Source organism: Dromaius novaehollandiae, chromosome 4, assembly GCF_036370855.1.
Source record: "Dromaius novaehollandiae isolate bDroNov1 chromosome 4, bDroNov1.hap1, whole genome shotgun sequence".
In the NCBI taxonomy this organism is placed as follows: domain Eukaryota; kingdom Metazoa; phylum Chordata; class Aves; order Casuariiformes; family Dromaiidae; genus Dromaius; species Dromaius novaehollandiae.
In genome coordinates this window covers 40,160,872-40,180,988 of record NC_088101.1, presented here as the reverse complement: position 1 = coordinate 40,180,988, position 20,117 = coordinate 40,160,872, and the positions used below count along the sequence as shown (strand labels likewise).

At 41.9% G+C, this 20,117-nt stretch overlaps 1 protein-coding gene across 6 annotated transcripts in view; it reads right to left on the bottom strand.

Moving 5' to 3' along the window:
• Positions 1-9,723, bottom strand: part of TRIM2 (tripartite motif containing 2) — a 74,462-nt gene extending 64,739 nt beyond the window's left edge. For 5 of the 6 annotated variants that reach the window (XM_064510838.1, XM_064510845.1, XM_026104930.2 and 2 more), the window contains exon 1: positions 9,576-9,700. Coding sequence is in view for 1 of the 6 variants with exons in the window: in XM_026104942.2 (XP_025960727.2) it covers positions 9,576-9,659 (84 nt within the window). In the remaining 5 variants the exon portion in view is untranslated. Of the gene's footprint in view, positions 1-9,575 lie in introns of all 6 variants that reach the window. The other variant, XM_026104942.2, reaches the window with a different exon arrangement.
• Between the last annotated feature and the right edge of the window lie 10,394 nt (positions 9,724-20,117).

Genomic DNA, 20,117 nt, shown 5'->3' with positions numbered 1-20,117 from the left:
AAAGTAAACACAGTTTCTTGAGTTATTCCTCCCCCACCTACTAGATAAATGGATTGAATTGACTACATCTTGTTTTTATCAGGACTGGTATCTTTATAAAACAACGAACTTCAGCCTGGTGGAGCAGAGTTCCAGGTTTGGTGCCAAAAATTGTTCCATGAGGTACATCAGAGCAGCCTCTGTGCGGCTTTCTGGACAATGCTCCAGAAGGCAGGCTCTCTCCTTAACTGTGCTCTCGCAGAGCAGGCCAAGCTGAATGAGTGTTACCTTTAGAATTAGGTTTTTTGCTGACGTGTAGTGTTAAAGTGGAGAGTAGGTGGAAATAACCACTTTCAGTTTGTGATGCTGAATGTTTTTTTCCCCTGAGGAGCAAAGGCAATACTTTACACTGATCCCTCAGGTTCTCTTCAATATATCTGGTCTCTCAGAAGAACACTCCAGTCCATTTACACCAAATGCAGCTTTCATAAATAACTACTGTGTAAGAAATCCTCACTAAAATTCAGGACTCAGAAATAGTGACTGATTTTAAATGACCTTTCATTTTACAGGCTTTGGAGATCACTCTTATTCTACATCTTTTTCACCCTTCTTTCCTGTTCTTCATTTCCTTCTTGCTATCACCCACGTGGGACACCAGCATCCTACAGTGCATAGGCACCTTCTGCATCTGGTCAGGCTGGTTTTGTCCCCCCACCACACAGCTGCTGCACACGACTGTTTCCTCAGCATTGCCACAGCATCATTTGCTGCCCAGTTTCTCACGCTCTGGCTCCTCGAACTTTGGGGCCGCCAAGCACCGCAATTCCCGTCTAGAACAGGTACCTTTTTCTTCTGCAGGCCTGGTCTTACCTTTTTAAGGATGTTAGTTTTCTGGAGAAACTGAGATGGAAGATATTCATCAGGTTGCCAGTGGAAGAAAACTTACTGTAGAGGGCAAATAGGAAAGACTGCAATAGGGAATGATCAGATAGGAAAAACAATCTGCTAGGAACAGCTTTCCCTCTCAGAAAAATGGCAGCTTCCATCTACCATGTTTTTAAATGCCAGCTACTGAACAACTCCATTATTTTCCATGTAAGCAGAAAGCAACCCTGATTTTTTCACCAAGACCTGATAGGACAACAGCTAAGAGAAGGATGAAGCTCAGAACTTGATTATACTGGTTATATGCAACTTTGTATGTAGATTCTTGAAAGAGTTTTTTGGAGCTGCATTGTAGGTTCCTTAAAGCAAGAAAAAAAGCGTCCCTCTCAGTCTGTGGTGGACAGGTTGTGATACACAGTAGGTGACAAAATACGTCTCTTTCTTGGGTTGGATTCTGCTCCCATTTAGTCTAGAGCAATCGTTTTCAACTAGCTGAACTGCAAAGGTATAGATAAAAACAATTGATTTTCCATCCTGTTCTTTTGCAGTTGACATACTGAGAAAGTGACAGTGAAAGGTTTGGGTTTGGTGTAGGGTGCACCTTGCCATTTAATTTGAACCCATGAAAATGCCAGAACGATTGAAGCTCAGGATGGCAGATTAGCAAGCCAGGGACACATCCCAGGTACGTATTCACGTTTCATTTGTAACAGTTGAGTCTACCTGGTGTACAATTTTAAATATGTTTATGCAGATTTTAAGTCATTCACAGTTGAAGTCCTAGATGAATCTTCTGATGCAAACAAGCTGGCAGCCTTTGTATGGACTTAAACACCACAAGTGTGATAAACTGAGACAAATCTACCCTTGGAGGAGCTCAAGGTGAAGTTTCAGTTCATTTTCTGTTGATTAAATATAATAATGCAGATTTTGGCACTGACAGTAAACTACTTTTTAAGTAAGCCTTAGTTGTGATACTATAAATCATTTTACTGCCAGCATTTTAAAGCTCTTTCTCTTCAATATCTTGGTGAAGTTTTCCTTATTGCCATTCCATGGAATATCTTAGATCTGTGTTCAGATGCTGATCTTCTGTTTATTTAATCTGGCTTCTCATACTGTGTATTTCACTACAGTACTACAGCTTGGCACCCAGAGACATGAGCTTGGCTAAAGCCTCCAGAATGGTATGTAACCTTCAGATGACAGTCTGAAGAGCTAATCTACTGTGATACTCCTCCACAGTCTGCTCCAACAATTAGATGAGGATTGGGGTGTTTCAGTGCTTTGGGTATATTTGCATTATAAAGCAAATACACAGCTCAGACAGAAATGTATACAGTATAACCTTGATGGAGAAGCCCCCAGGCTGCTGAAATTTCTACCACAGCCTGCAGTACCCCCAGCTGTCCCCCCAAAAAAGAGAAAAAACATAACACTAAATCACTTTTTTACTATCAACTCTCACTAATACCTGTGATTTCAGAGACCTAGGCTTGCTTAGGGGACATTATCTGATTTGGAGAGCTTTGGTGACACAGAAACCTCTGGCTTACTAAGTGAGCTGGAGTGATGAGTCCTTTTTTCTGCACCCTAAAGCCCACAGTGCAGGAGTTAATGGCTGGATACTTCATTGTCTTCTTTAAGTTTACAAACAAGCAAGAGAACAGCATGCAACACATTTGTGCCAGTGGTGCTCATCAGAGAAGATCAAATATTAGAACAAAGTAATTTCAAGAGACAAACATCGAGCTGTTTCTGAAGGTCCCTATTTTCCTTTCCAACCCTGGCTGCATGCTTCCGTTTCTTACCTGGCACTGAGGTGCTTGTCAGACTCCTAGTGAATGGACACAGTCCATCTGCTGGCAGAAAATTAACCCATGACAAATGGAACAATTTTGTGCTGGGTGAGTGAGGTGAATCAGCTCATGGGGTCCATGGAGTGCTGCAAGCTGAGACAGAGGTGGGGCTTTACGGACAGGCGCAAGGGAAGAAAGAAGATCGTGAGCCAATTGCTCAGCCAGGCTGCTCATGAAGACAGCCTGGAGCGGTTTCAAAGCAGCCTTCACAGCACAGCAAATAAGCCCCACATTGCTTTTGACTGCTATCTCACTTCAAGCTGGAAGTCCCATTTCTGTGACAATCATGACCCTTAAATACCAGCATATGCTCAGTTTGTGCCAGGCTCACAATTCTGCTCTGTACTGCCCTGAGGCCCCGTTTGCTACCTTCAGAAATTAACCACCAACCTAGGCTCCTGTAAAAGTTGTGACTTCTCAGTACTACTGCTTTTCACAAACTTTCATTCATGTAATTAGCTTTCTTTCAAAGGCAAGTATTCAGGAAACACTGACACAATACATTTTCATATAGATGCATTCACAAAAAGTTCTGAACCAAAAGTAATGTGTCCAAATCTCTCTTTTTGTTTGAAAACATCGTTCATCCAAGAATCAGACATGTTACCATGTGACCAATAACACAAGGATATGAGCACATGAAGAATCACAGCAAACAGTTCACAAGTAGCTGTGGGGCTGAAGTTGGTTCACAAGATATGTGTTGCACACTGGACAGCTTGTTTGTCAAGAGGAACAGAAAGGGCTACATTTTCTAAAAAAGAAATATACCATGCTTATATGTTTCCTGGCATAGTCTTTCTCTGACCTTGCCTGGAGCTATCCATTCTTACAGCATACAAAGGGCTAGTATATGCCTGGTTTACCCTGAGCCTGTCTTACTTTTCAGCCTTTGAGTACAAGGAGAAAGAGGAAAAAGAAGGTATGTTGAGACCTTTGCACTGAAGAACCTGAGACTCTGGAGGAAAAGAAATAGCTCCCTGTTTCTCATATTGCAAACACTAGACTGTAGCAGGGGATGACTGAGAGTAGGAGGAGAATATGGCAGGGACTGAAGGGCTCTGGGGAAGTTTTTTAAGGGCTGTGAAGCAAGCAGAATGAGCTTCTTAAAAGTGATGGGGCAAAGGGGTTCAGAAGGATGAGATGTAAGAGGCCTGGGAGAAAGATAGCTCTGGGGTAGGAGGAGACAGGTTGAGGCAGAAAGACAGAGAGGCTGAGGTTGGAGGGCCCCAGAGGGGTATGGGCTGTAAGGAGTGAGGAACAAGACTCTGTGCTGGCATGAGCTGGAAAAGAGGGATTTCGGTGAGGCTGAGAGCTAGGAGGCACTAAAAACCAAAGTAAATTGGTGAGGGGCTCAAGGTTGTGCAGGGCTTTGGGGCAGGTGGGACCAGAAGGAACCTTTGCTGAGGATACCCTAATTTAGAGTCGAAAACATATACAAGAATGCTGCCCCTACTCTTCCCACACATGTGATCTCTTCCCATTCCTGTATCCTCTTTTTTGTTGTCAGAGCCACGGTAGTTCTGGTTCACACACTTCCATCTGTGCGTTTGAGAGGGACAGGGTCAAATTCTCCTTGGAAACAGGGAACCAAGGAAATGTTTTGATATAGCTCTGGGTCCCAAAATGTATATGAGAATCAAACACAGATTTCAAAGTGACACAGAAGAGTGAATATCAGGCAAAAACGATGGGGAAAATGAAGAGAATCAGGAAGATTGCTTTAGACAGTGGCCCTCATGAATGCTATGTCTGAAAACTGACAGATGCTGAAAGTTCAGCCACTGCAATGCTAGAGTTAATATTAACTGCATCAAATACACATCCACTTGCTATTACACAATCAAAAACTAATCGAAAAGAAGGCTAAAGGTACCACTCTAAAGTTAAGCATCCCAATCAGAAGCAGAACTGAAAACCACATATAGCAGATTGTAATTCTCATAGTCCTCTTTCAGCCCTTAAGTAACCAGTCCTCCTATTGCCTTTAGCAGCAGTTTTGCCAGTAAGACCTGCAGAATTTCATGCCAGGATATTACTGTAATAGACAATAACATCTGACTGTTAGGGTATATTAGGATATTATACTATACCCTAGGGAACAAAAGGTAAAGTAACATCTGAAGAAGCTGCATAAGGAGGAGGTCACGAAGAAAGTGCGCCCCAGTATAATTTGATTTCATGAGGAAAACTGTGATGTAAGCCTTGAAGCTTAACGCGTACTATGCTTCTCAGCTCCACATGCTGGGATCCAGCAGTGATAAGAGGGAAAAGCTGATGACAGCCATGATAATTTTTTAGACAGCAGCAGGCAGGACAGAACGCAGCAAGCTGCCCACTCAATTAGGGACATTTTATGCTAGGAGTTTAAATTGCTGCTTTTCTTAGCTCCTTGGCCCAGCTACACAGGCAAAAAGGAAGGAAATGGAAATATTTAAAAGCTCCTTTATGGATGAAGGAGCAGTGGCATCTATATTTCCTCCATACTTGAGCACATACTGAGACACAAATTGCTTTCTGGGCCTGGGAGGGGTGAGCTAGAGAGAGGTATCTGGGTGGGCCACCTGGAGGCTGCAATTAATTTTATACCGTTTCTGTATGTACCCTAAAAAGAGGTGGTTCACAGGACTGTGCCTTTCACACACACTCAGAGCAGCAATGCAGACAGCCCAGTTCTGTAAGGTAGCAATTCCAGTAAGAAGAAAGGTTAGGCGAGGTCAAGGGAACATCTCAGCATAGGACTAGAGCACAGCCAGATAAGCGTCAGTATGCTGCTGTTGCCTGCTTCCTCCAGCATTCCTGGCCAGCTGGAAGGCCAGGCAGGTGGGACAGGACAGAGAGAAGTTGAAGCAACCGGTACACTCCGGTAAATACAGATTTAAGCCAGCAGAGACGTGATGGCTGCTCAGCCACTGCAATTCACTCTCTGCCACAGCCAAGGAAGGCAGAAAATAGTCACCTTTGCTTTCTTTCTTAAGCTGTGTTTTGCATTTTATTTCAGGCAAGCCACCCTACAGAACTGGACCTGTAACAAATTCCTGGTTAAGAAATTTCTTCTGTTCCTTCAGGGTGAATTTTGCCTATATAACCTGCCTTGCAATCACTTTTTTTCCCAAGTGCAGTGGTTACTCTGAGTAACACCACCAAAACAAAATGCAGACAGTAGAGGAGAACCCCTGCTCTTGATGTACAAGTGAGAGCTGAGTATTACATCCCTACTGCAGTTATTTAATCGAAAAGGCTGCATGCTTAGTATTGTTTTCTTTTTTTGGAAGCCAGCAATATGTTCTGCTTGACTGGCAACAACATCCCTTACCCAGAAAAGGACCTAAGACCCATTATTCTGCTAGTTTGGAAAATGGACCTGAAAAAAGAAAATATAATGAAAGATTTTAAAAATTTAACAGGTGTGGGTGAATGCACGGTATTAGTCAGAGGGTTCAGATTTAAGAGAAAGGACAAACTGTCCAGGGAGGCTGGGATGGGATGGGTTGTTTGCAAACTGAACTCTCTATTTCCCACGGAAACCTGATGTCGAGTGATTTTATGAGGACATCTACCATAGTCTGACAGAAGGCTGTCACTGTTTCCTTCGGGCACCCAGACTTTCTCTGTGTTACCTGCCAATTCAGTTTTCTGGTCAGACCCAGTGGATTGGACCTGGACAGATGCGGTATTTCACCCACAGCTATCTCTTACCTGAGAAAGGTCAATCATATAGGACTCATCAGCACAGCACCTGCTAATGAGCTGAAGCCCTGAGATGAAAAGCACTCTTAAAGCCTCCTCTTTTCACTAAATATTTGAATGCTCAGAGTGTCGTAAATCACAACTCCAGTAACTCAAAACTTAAGCAAATTAAAATCACCTCTTACTAATCTAGAGAGCTGTCCTTTCCCAAGAGATCTCTCTGGATTGGGAGCTGGTCTGACATGTCAAGGGCAAAGAAGAGGAAATGTAGTAGATCAGACTCAACTTTACAGGGCATGTGATCTGGCTATGATAACTATATTTTGGAAGCAGTGGTAAGAGATCAGGGTTCCAGTCAATCCCAGATTAATACCCTCCAATAACTGCTGAATTATTGAACAATAGGGTGAGTGCAGCTACATCGCAAATGCGCTTACAGACTAAAGACTCAAACACAGGAAAATGTTGGCAGGGGATCCCACAGTCAGCATAGAGCACACCTACAGAGCCAGAGGAAGAAAATGACTTACAGTAAAAACACAGCCCTGGGAAGGAGATCTTAGTTCTATTCCCAGCTCTCTTGCAGACTTCATTTCCCTCTTCTGTAGATTGAGGATGATATGCTTATCTGCTTCCCAGGCTATCTGAAAGCTCAGTTAATGAGTATTAGTAAATCACTTTGTCTTCACAAACTGCCCATCACCTCAGAATCACAAAGTAAAATCATAACACATGCAGTATACAGTAGTCGGGGGGGAGGTTCAATGAAGGATGTTGATCCAGTGCCCTGTTTTAGGAACCTTCGTGAATACATCTTGAAAAATGTCTCTCTGGAAGGAAGGCAAATCAATTTTAATCTGCTGCCAGTTTATCCTGATGTAAATCAAGCAGACACAATCTGCCCTTACAGAGCAAGCCATGTTATGCTGAGCTTGTGATGCACAAGGGGATTCTTTCTTTAGTTGAGAGAGAGCCAATGTGATGAGCATATTGATTATTCCTAACTGTGTAGTATGAGAGCAAAAACTCCTAGGTGTGCATTTCTGCCTGATGTGTATATCTCATTGCTCTTACTGTTACTTAAGTACTGAGGTCCTGGTTTCTTGATCTATAGACAAAAAACAATTCCATTTTCATCTTTACTACTCAAGGCTTAGTATCTATCTGCTACTTAGAGAGAGTGAATGAAAACCTCTGGCTCATGTTCATTGCCTGGCACAGAAGCAGCTTATTGCTATAATTAGCTTTAGTTCACACACTACCATGCATGCACCATATTGCTTTAGAAGAGGCTGAGTCTTAAAGCTGAGCATCAAGTCCCATCTAGTTAAAATGTACTAAGTGAAATGGCTACCCATAATTTGGCCAGCTTTACTTGAAGGTTCCTGTCTAAATGTCTCTTAGCCACTATTTCATACAGATAATATTGCTTGACTGGCCCTCTGCAATTCAAGACTCACTGAATGGAGCAGTCCTTCAAAGCATTATAGAGGAGAAGGAGAGTTGAGCCAAGGGCCTCTGGACTGAATCAGGGCTGTCTGCAGAAGCCGTGCACAGCCTCAAAACGCAAGCAGCATGGGAGAGACGAGGGTACAAGCCGCAAGGAATCTTCCCTTTGCATATGCATACCCACTGTGAGCAAGCTAGGCAACCTGGAAAGACCACGGCATCATCCATCTCTTGGGAATTTCTTTCATTTTTTCACATGACTCAAGGCTAACAAAGATCTGAATGAAACTTCATTGATGAACTAAAATCATTCCTGTGACTTTAAAAAGAGGCATTGTGAATATGCTTTTTACAGTGATAGTCTTTTTTTTTCCCAGGTATCTTCAACTCAAAGCCTCAGCTGAATTTTCTGGAGATCCTGGCACATCTCGTTCAGAAGGGAGCTGAAGCAGAAGTACCCCGGTGAAAGGGCCATCCCAGCAGTACTGAAGTGCCATCATGGTGCCATATAGTACACTTCCAGCCAGGCCAAAAGAAGGAAGCTTGAAAAATATTGCTGCAGACTGGTCTGCTTGAGGCTTCCCACCCAGTTTTGTGTGTTTGGATAATCAGCCAAAGCATGAAGTATTTCTCTCAGTGAATCCAAACCCTGTAAGGTGCACACAGACATCCCTAGAAATTATTGGTAGCATTGCCCAAAAGGATTTTGTAAAGTAAATGAAAGGGAGAAAAAGAGAGAATATAGTCCAGTGACCTGAGCACTAGACTGTTGAGTGCTGTTACTTACTTTGCTCTGTGGTCTTGGGGAAGTCACTTAACTCATTGTATCGTTATTTCCTTCATTTATAAAATGAAGAAACAGAGATGAGCTCCAGCTACCAAATAAAATCTGGACATAAACTTGCCAAAACTTCAGGGGCAGGCTGGTTCTGAGATTCTGCTTGGTCTCTAGCTCTGACAGGGACAGTAAGATTTACTTTGCAGGTGAAAAGGGTGAAAGAGAAAGTCTGAAAACTCCATCAATACTTGCAATGCACTATTAAGGTAAAGAATGCTTTTCTTTACCTTACATTACCAAACATTTAAAATCCTGAACACCAGAAAGGACACGTTAAAGACAAAAAAGTCGAGCTCATTCCATCTCTACAGCCTTTTGCTCCATGGAACTGTCATCATTTCCTAATAGCCACTAGCAAAGAGTATTGAAATCTCTGATTATGACTTTAGTTTTTCTACTACTAGGAGTATATCTTAGAATACAACAGCACCTATCAGCATTTTAAGCAGCGTTAATTTTATAATGTCCCATATCTAGCCCTTTCACACTTTTCTGAACAACACTATTTATGACCTTGCAAAAACTGCTGCAGTTCAAAACACCACTGGATGATCAAATACTGGAAATGCAGCTAAAGAGGAGAACTAGATGCTGATTAATTAAAGTCCTATAAAAAAATACCATGGCAAGTTTAAATGGGTTGTGTCCCTATTAACTTCTTTCCTCTTGCCTCTCAGGAAGGCTTCATTTGAGTTTGAAATAGTGTAGTGCTTGTAGACATGACACTGCATACAAAGTAGCTGCTCTTTTACTTCAAACGGAGGAAAATATTTTAATAGCTGCCGCTGTGAATGACAATATCTACCTGCCTAGCTAAAACATCTATCCTTAACCTTATGAGAAAAGCCATAATGACACAGAAGACTACTTACTAGTGTTTCATAGAGTCCATTCAGGAGTATCAGAGGTTGAAACTCACTGTGGCTCTGATCAGAAGATTCAGCTCCCTGCAGCATTCAGACAGTTGGTCCCATTACGGCCATCAGGCGGCTGAGCTAAAGGGTGGCCTTGCACAAACATAAACAGCTTGTCAGCACAAGCCAAAGAGGCGGGCCTGCCCTGCCGGCCGCGGTGCGAGCCAATGATTAGCCTCTTCGCATGCTGGGTGTTCGAGATATTGTGTTTCATTCTTAAGTAGGGGAGCGAGAGGGGCTGACTAGGAAGGACAAAGTGCTTGACGGTTTACTGCTAAGCAGTAAAATGCTTAAGCTGGAAGGAAAAAATCTGTAAGTCACTTCAGGGAAAGCACGTATTTGCTGCGCATACATGTAACTGCTTTTATAAAACCCACAGGCATCACCGATGCATAGTTCTGCTTTTAGGTACATGTAACTGCTTTTATAAAACCCACAGGCATCACCGATGCATAGTTCTGCTTTTAGGTCAATGAAAAAAAAAAATACTGTGAATTAAGATCAGCCCATATTCACTGTAGAGAAGTTTCACCTGCAAAGTCTCTGACTTTTCTTCTCTACACCCTTTTTCTTATCCTCATCCTTACTAACACACTCTGTTTCCTGATGCTGAGTTTTCTTACTTGTTATGTGTCACAGATACCTTACCCTGACCATCTGGACCGGACCCCTAACCTTCACCGATCCCAGTACAGTTGCTTCCCTTTGCCTCCATCTTAACTGCTTCTTCTTTTAGTCCTGTTCTCCCCAAAATCACAGACACACCTTAGGTACCTCGGGGAGAGTTTTCTGTGAGACAACCAAGCTGATCTAGCAAATTACTGCTGCCAAAAGTGGAGGTTCAAGGTCTCCCCTCTCCTCACCTCCCCCGGTCATTTCATGGAGAGGTAACGCAGCGCAGAAGCAAGTACTTCTGCATCAGTTTAGTGATCTCAACAAAGAGACGGAAGAGGTATTGCATGAAGTGAATAAAGTGAATACTCCCTGAAATTTAAGTTCCTTCTGATCTTGCCTTGGCCACAGAAATTCATCTGCGATCCCACCTGTCTCCCCATGTTCCTGTTTCCTTTGTTGTTTGAACTGAATTGTTCCTAGTTAACTGAACATGCTGCTTACAGCTACTGATCCCATTTCATCCCAGCTCTGTCCTACTTTCTTATTCTTCTGGTTTGGCTGCTAGGCCTGCCTGCCACCAAAATCAGTCTCATCAAGTCTCTTATAATAACTCCCTGGATAAATATCATGCTTTGTACTTCAGCCTCATCCTCTTTAAGCTCTTTTCTGTTTTGGAAATAACAAAGATTCTCCTTAAAACTCATGCCATCATCTGGGCTTCCACTGTTTTTTCTCTGACCTTTCTGATTAATTCCTCTCCTGGCATCTACCTCTTCCTCTCTCTCACTCCCAAGGCAGCCTACTTCTTGTTATCCTCCTTTTCCCCTTTACATACTCTACCTGACTGTTACTATTTGCTTGTAAAGGTTCCTGTAGGACTTTTATGTCAATGATTTATAGCTGTACCTTTCTAATCTTTTGCTTTCTGCTTCCCTCTGATCCCCATATAGCCTGTGTTTTAGGAATATTGCATTAATTGCCTTGACAGCTCCTAATTTTACGATCCTTTTCTGGGTGCAAATTAAGGCAATCCAATCACACCACATCCTTTACTGTCCTTATAGTCTTGGTACAAGTCATTTCCCTCCCCCTCAGCTTTGGTAAAGGAGCCGAGCCCCATGCAGAAGCAGATGCTGGTATTAGCACGTCGTTCAGAGGGACAGGCATTTCGCAGCTCTCGGGCTTCTGCTGACAGGCTGCTCGCAAGTTCTGGCACATATCACTGCAGCACAACATGCTTGGGTCGTTTTTGCAAGTTTTTCTTCACAGTGAGGCATACTAGACACGTTCTTCACTTTAATGATATCTGAGATTCTAGTGCAATCACAGGGCTCCATCAGCTGCCACTCACGCATAACCTACACTGCTCACGCTTTTATCCAGACTTCCTGCTTCATTAACCCTACACTGTCCACACTAACAGCATCATTATTTTGCTACAGCTTTCTTCTTCTAATATTTCTAAAATCTAAATCTCTGCTCAGATCTACTGTGTGATCACCACTTATTTTCACTGCTGAGCTTGGATCTTGTTCCCTGTGCACCTACATTGTTCTCCTCTCCTCCTTAGAAAATTCAGCAACTGAGGTCATTTTTTGTTCCTTACCCCAACCACATTGCCCACATACCCATGAAAGCCAAGCTTTCTTGTCCTGAGCTTCAAGGCCTTTTCAGACTTTCTCCTTTCCTATTGATCAGCTCCCATGGCTCTCTTCATCACAACAAGGCCTGTCTTTTCAGCCCACTTCTCCTTTCCTATAAAGCCCTCTTTTTTCACCTCATCCTCTATGCACAGAATGCACTGCCTAATCAAATCAAGACATTTATTCCCCTTTCTTTTCTGCAATCCACGTGTCATGAAATACAGGAAAAAATGTATCAGAATGAGGGTGAGGAGCAATAGAGAAATGGGTGACAAGTCACAGCAGAAAAAGATGTTCCATCTGCATGTATAAATTATATGTGCGTTTCTATCAACTGTACACCATATGTTATGCACCTTACATTGTTAGATTTTTAAGAGACAGGCTAGCCATCAAAATTCCTTGATGGATATGAATACAGTGCCCAAACCCTGTATGTGAGATTGTGAAAAGGGCCTGAACTGCTATGAAAAGACTGTTTGTAGATGCACAAGAAAAAGAAAGCTAGCCATTGCATCTCTGATTCCCATGGCAATTTAAGATGCTAATTTAGTGTAGCCACAAATAAACAAAAGAGAGAGCAAGAATGAGCTGATTTAGTGGACTATGTTGAAAAGGCACGCTCTAGACAAAGTCACCCTGGGTATAATTCCTGTGACTCCACTTGCAGAATTATGCCAAGGATGAAGCTGCCCCTTTGTCCTTAAGCCTTGTGTGAGCCAGGAAAAAATGCCAAGGATGCAAACCCAAGTGCCATCTGTGAGTGAGGCTTCCCAAGACTGCCAGCTCACTGATTTAACAGCTCCCTTTTAGCAAAAGGGTGGTCCTGCCCCCCATCCCCATCCCATTCCCAGGTGCACAGGTCTGTCCTCTCCCTTACACATGCTCCAGGAATAGTGTGAAGGCTCAAAGAGCCGATTCAAATTGCTGAATGCGTTTTCCAGACAGGTTGATGATCTGACTCATCTCCCTGAGGTGTCAAACTGCACAAGAGTCTGCAAAGGGAAGCAGTGAACACATGTAGCTGGAAGCAGGAGAGGCAAAGAGGTGGGGATTGGGATCACCACCTTCTCTTTCTAAAGCAGAAATCTAGCTGTCATCCCCAGAAACCTCAATCCATTCTGTGGTGGAGCCTAAAACTATGACCACCAAAACCATACCACTCTTAAATGCAAGGTCCCCAAAGTTCCTGTGGCCTCAGGTTTTATTTCCAGCAAACACTAAAATGTTTTATTAAAATGTATTTTCCAGTGGAAAGTGAGGTTGTATTTTAATTAAATGCAAATTTCTGAAAACATAGTAATAATTGGATTTCCCAGGAAAATATTTGGATCGGGTATTGGGGAATGATTCTCATGGGCAAAAAAAAGAAACATTTAAGTTTTCTACAACTGAAAATGGAAAGTATTTGGTTATGAATCACCAGAACTTAACTTTGCCTATATGCTACTCTGCAGGCTCCTCAGGGTAGCTTCTTGACTCTGTCCCCTTCCATAGTGCCATCCATATGGCTGGCTTCTATCATTTATTCTTTGCTTGGAAAAACTGTTTTTTTCCTTTGCCTTCTTGTGGCCCCAGCCTAGCCTCACTCTCTTCTCCCCTTGTCTATACTTCTTCTCAAAGCACAATCTCAGCTAGATACCATTTTGCCAGTCCCCCTGGGGAGGCTGACGGGGAACCTGAGGCCTCCTGAGGCTCAGCCCAGCCAGCTCTGATCTGTGCCTTTGCTGGAAGGAGACATCTCCTGCTTCCCCAGCAATAGCAGCAGACCTTGCAACAGAGTGGAGTGAGAAGGTTTTTGTCATGTTTCACTGGCCTGGTTTCAATTATAAAGTGGGTCACAAGTTATTACCAGAAAACACACAAGTTCAAGCAACTAAAGAATTTGGATAGTGACAAAAGAAGTGAAACTCTGTAGATGAATTGTTTCATTTTTCTTAAGTAAAGGAAAACAAATGGCAGAAATAGCAAGGGGGAGAGAACATGTGCAGATGTAGCACACTAACATATTAGGCTGCAATCAATGGGAACTTGGGCTTAATCCCAGCTCAGACCATGTGCATTTTGAACTTTGAGCTCTTGGACCATTTCCTAATTAGAGAGCGAGCGACACACTGTGGAAATATTTAACCCTTTTGTAGTGCCTCACAGGGTCAAGCAAGCGCCAGCAAAGACTCTAGGGATCCCCCACAGGCCACGACGACTGCAGGAAATATCCCTGTGCTCCACATGGTTTAGTGAAACCACGGCTGTCCGTGCCTCGCTCCGCATGGCTCCCTGCACAGAAAGGTCAGGCCTGCAACTGCTCCTCCTCACACTCCTCAGCGATTGCCGGGATCTCCCCTATCCTGCCAGCTCCCCATTCAGAATCTCTCGCTATTCAAGCCTTTCCATGTCTCCTTCAAGCTTGTCAGTAATGCCACACCAAGGATCAGATCAAAACAGAGATACCCACCTGGAACCTCATAGCGCAAATAATGCCACGTTGCCCACAGACTTGTTTCTCTACTGTGCAGTAATGAAGCAGCAGACTATTATAAAAAGTTTAACTGCACCCCAGAATACAAACTACCTATATATACAAAGTATTTATAACATTATAACTTGTGTGGAAAGAAACAAGGGCTATACGGCCTATGTATATCAACAGCTGTCATATAATTTCTATCCTGTCTGTCACTGGGTTTCTAGTTAGATCTGCATTAGCTATTTCAGCTCTTATACCTCTCCCTAAAGTGGCAATATTATGTCTTACCTATTTCACAGAACTACTGTGTGGATACATTTACACCACTTTGAAGTTCTACCACTGAAGATACAAACTGCTATTTCTTTCATCCTTTATTTGGGAAATATAGTCTTCTAGAGCCAATAAACACTGAGTAACTAGTCAGGAACTGTTTTATTTCCAACAAGAGTTTGCTGGATGATTTAATGCTTCTAATTTGGACTTTCTCTGATTTATTGGGGTGCCAACAGGATTTGGGAATCTCAGTGGGTTGAAACTTAAAATGGGAGAGCAGGCCATAAATATTTCTTCTCCATCCAGCTCAACTGATTCATTTTTTCTGTAAATTTTGTCTAAACTTTCCTGCAGCCCCTCTAATGTCACTCATTCCAAATGTAACACAAATATTCTAATAGAAAGAGAGGCACGTACCTGGGTACCAATTAACTTTGGGGATGTGGAGCCTAGTAAATCTACAAGCTTCAATTCTCCCTCTGCAAGTTCACTCCTGATTTTCATTCAGTCCCATGTGCTGATAAGAGGTGGTTCAAGGGCCCCACTTAGCACGGGGCTCAGGGGAGGCCTTTAAGTACAAGCTACTGTTTGCACATGCCGTCTATTTGGCATTCAGATGTATTCTACCTTACTTTCAGATTTCCCATTTCATCTGAAGAAAACAGCACCCCTGGCATCATTTGCTTTACTTGGACAATAACATGGCTCCCTCTTTTACTTCCTCATTCCTCTAAATTCCTTGTAACCATAATCTTCCAAAAAAACATGGATAATAATCTTCCATATTCCCAAAGTGATATGCTAGAGATGCCTTGTTTATTAATATTATTTATTTGTGGTGACTCTGTAGCACTGGAAAGTGTCAGTCATAAACCAGGACTCTATTGAACTAGGCACTTTCTGTAACAGAGAACCAAAAAACAAGAGTCTGGTAGTCTCAGAAAGTTTTTGAGCCTCCAGGTTTGTCTGGACTGCACTGAGACAGTAGAGCAGCAAGAAACAAAGTTAGCTCTAAAATAGCTAGCTAGTATACGTGCTGCTAAGGTGCTAGAAAGGCGAGCCAAGAAGCAAAGTAGCCTGTCCTGAATATCATACTGCCATAACTAAACTTACACAATACCGGGGCTGGCTAAAAGCTAGCTAGAGCCCTGCTATACTGCAGTGCAGTCACTTCTCTATTTATTTCTGTGAATGAATACAGACACAATGTTTAAATTCCACTTTTGTTCAGGGGTGACTCGTTCACCTCCCGTGGGATTTTTTGTAAAAATAATGCTGAAACACCCCTTAGCTATGATTAGCTTTAGAGTTCACAAAAATATTTTAGAAGGGCAAATGTTCTTCTGCCTTTAGAACAGAGCTACATTCAGAGCACCAGGTACTTCAAAAAGGAGCTGCTGACACCAGCAACATGTACATCTACTCTCATTTCAAATGGCACGAGATGACTTGTCTCCAAGGAGTGTTTTTCTAGATAACAGTATAAACATTTCTAGCAGTATCTTTGAAATAGACAAGTTGGCATGGAAAAACATGCTGTCTCCCTCCTTAGGTATGACCTCTGTAGTGTGGGCTTGTTTAAAAGGAAAAAAAAGAAAAGCTTCCCCAGTTCTTCACACTTCCCTTCTGTGAGCTGAGATGCCTCTGGTCACAAAAAAGAGCTCAGGGGAGATATTCAGAGGAGCCCTTTGTGAAGACTTTGCCACAACTTTGCCACCATATAACAAATAGGTATGATTAATAAGGCAGCTGCCCTCAAGATAGCAGTGACTTCTGCTCCCATTATAACTGCTCATACTGAACTCAGCAGTAAATATCCCATCTGCTTCTTGTAGCATAGGATCAAACCTCTGCATCGACAAGAGCAAAAGATGTTCAGAGACCAGGAGGTATTTAACCATCACAGGAGAAGTGCTTAGATTAGCAATGCAGTGACCTTGGTGCAAAGAAAGCACTTTAATATGTGCTTTCTGTTTAAGCTTATGAGTACTCCCACTGATTTCACTGTCACATCAATGAGGTCAGCCATGGATTTAGCCAGAAACTGAAAGGAATTAACTCCCCCTCACACACACACTTCCTCTGAATAATGGCCAGAGTGCTCTGCATCTCCCCATGCAGATGTGGCTCATCCCCCTCACCCCTCCCCGCTCCCAGCATGGATCAGCCGTTTACCTCTCCTCGAATGGGATTACCCATGCATTTTACATCTGCTGTCTACTTGCTGAATCGGGATGGGGGAACATCAAGGAAATGCTACTCCCAGCTCTACTTATACAACTCATTCCTACTTAGCAAGCCGAGAGAAAGTGTGCAAGCTACCTAGCATGTGGAAACACTTAAATAATTTAAACACGTGAAATGGAACTGCAGAGGCACAACAAAGGTCAGAATCATTCACTTCAAGGAACAAATGCTTTTAAAGACAGCTTCTAAAAGACGGCAGTGTGTGCTTACAGAAGCCCACAAGTCTATGTGTTCATTACTCTCATATAACAGGCTAATATGAGAGGATTTTGAGGAGTTCTGTGTGTTCTCAAGTTAGGTTTCCTATAGAAACAGGGCCAGGCTAGTTTGCCAAGCAAAACCTTTATTGTAGAGGTATTCTGAACAGCAGGAGAGGGGAAAAAAGAAGAACTTAGTATCAGAAGACATTACAACCTTTAGCCATGCAAGAGAACCCAATGAAAATATATGTCCCCTGATCCATGTACCATATGGCTAAAGCTGTCATGTAACTCGGACCAAACCACCCCCCATCTGGATTTAATTATGCCATATCATTTTATAGCAGCCTAAGGAAACTGGACTAGGGGGTCAAAATACTCCCAGGTTAACTCCTCAGGCAATCACACATATAAAAGCCTGGCTAAAGACAGAGAGCAGAGCATACCAGCAGACTGAGCATACAAGCGTTTTTATTAAAGGCAAGAACACCACAGAATGCTATAGACAAATGGATTACTGCAGAGTGTCTATTACCCATTTCTATGCAGTCTATTCAATTCAAGCAGAACTACTAAACTGATGCATACTGCAAGATTGTAAGTTCTGGTCAATATGCTCATACTGATGGGAAAAAATACAGAATTCATGAAATGTTGAAATGCTTCATAAATATGTATGTATTTTAGAGTTCTGCAAGTATTTAAAACAAATTCTCATAAGAAAATACTTGTATAAGATTGTATGTTTATACAGTTATGGGGAAAACTGCACATAAGAACATACCTGTAATTAGTATGGAAGGACAAAGGACATGACTGGGAATTAAATATGATGCTATTTAATTTGCCATTTGAATGTGAGACCAAAATCAAATAAATAATATCTTTTTTATTTTCAAGCAAAAATGTCTAGATAGGCAAATATCTCAGGCAATAAAAGAAAAACATATATGCAAAAGCAATCCAGATGCTATCTATATTAGTACAGGTTTTCTGAAGATAAGCAGAATGAGAAAAAAGTAAAATCTCTATTATAACCTGGATCCAGTGTCACTATGATGTTTTTATAGTAATACCAAATCAGTTCCATCTCCATCTGCTTTTAGTTTTTATTTTTTTTACTTGCCATTAAAGAAAAATAAGCATTTCATCCAGCATTCAGGCTTTGCATTGCTCTAGAAGTAATGAATATGCTGCCTCATTCCTTGAGCTAGGACTCCCTGATTTCCGTGAAACAGGCACAGCTGCCTGATGCGGCCCAGTTCCCTGCCCCCGCCTTTGTGTTGACCCCGTCTACAACATGGATTAAATTATAGCCTGCAGACTGCCGTTCTATTTGCAGGCAAGGAACAAAATCTTTTGTGAGGCAACATTGCATTGGAGCACTGTGCCTCTGCCCAATGTCTGGATGAACAGCAGGCCTTGAAAATATCTGTGTATTTGCTTGTATTTGTGTATTTGTCAAGATCAGCAATGTGGCATGTCTAAAGGAGGCTTCTTGCTTTGAATTGACTATTGTTAGCTCTTGGTTGCTCTCTGACTCCACCTCTACCGGAAAGACTTCACAGAGAGCTCAGATTAGAAGGAGGCTCTGATAATTCCTAGAATTAAGCAATTGCTTGGATAAATGAAGTTACTTTAAAGATCTATTTCTCAATCATCGTGAGGACAGGTAAAAGATAGCAAAAAGCACCAGTCAGGCAGAAGGGAAACTTATCCCCACTGGCATCCTCAGACATGAGGACACTTAAAACAAAATACATGTGAACTGCTTGATATTCCAGAGGATTCAAGAGCAATAATAGAATAAAGAAAAGAAAAGCCAGTCTACACAGTACCTTGTTTAAAGAAGACAAATGAGCAAGTGCATGCAATTCAGAATAACAACACACAAGCACTTTGCAGCACAGTGCAACTCTGTAAAGGGAATATTTGCAGATTCAGGATTCTGTTTAACTTTTCAATAAGGCAAAGATTTATATTTTCCCAGTAACATTTCCAAAAATGAAACTGAAGAGGTATGGACAAATCTTCCTTCCTTCCTCACCCCCAGTAATTTCAGTCTCTACACCAAGTTCCAGTACCACTTTTCAGAACAGGAAGAACCCACAGAGATACTTAATACCACCTCAACAGAATGAACCACCATTCAGATTTCTTCTGAGAAATCTCATCACAGCCAGACTAAGGAAACTCTTTGCCACATGGAGCTACTGAATGTCATAATATCTGCCCAAAGTAGCATTTTCTTCTTTGTCTGTTGTACGTTTTCGGTGCATTTTGATAGCAATATCTGTAAGCATGATAATCTCATATTTCTGTATTAAAAGACCCTGCTTTCAGCAGTTAATAGACTCACTGTCTTTAGTGGTTGGGGTGAAATTTTTCATGCTGGATGTCTGCCTTATTGTTAACAAAATTCAACCAAAATCGTTGAGCTATTCCTGAGAACAAGAATAAGGAAAAAGATTGCTTTGCATAAAAAAAAAAATCTGGTGCCTTTATCTGAGAACCACCAGAAATCCTATGCTTTGTAGTAAGACCCTGAACATTTATCAATAGGGAAAAACTTTATGCCAGGAGAATGTCTGTTTTTAAACCATATGAAAATACATACTAACTTCACTGCATCCTAATGCATACTCATGTGGTTGCTGAATTTTTGACATGATGTAGGCAGCTTTCATTCTGTCCTTTCCTAATATTTGTGTAGCATATCACTAATAGCCTAAAAATATTTTTGTTATGCTGTGGATGTGTTGATATTAATATATTTGCAGATATTTTTTAGACTTACTATTTTAAACACATTAACAGAATTCACTAATATTTGAAGAAAGCCTGTTTGGGCTGCTAACTCTTGACACCAATTAAAGACTTCTGTCCTCATTGCATAAGCAGTTAATGGGTCAAATCTCAACTGTTTTTTCTTTCCAAAGTGATTCTACAAAACATCATAACATCTACTTTTTATAAGAACAATGCACACCTGGATTCAGCCACAGAATTTTTTGTTGAAGGGAACAAACAACTAGAACAAATATCTAGATTA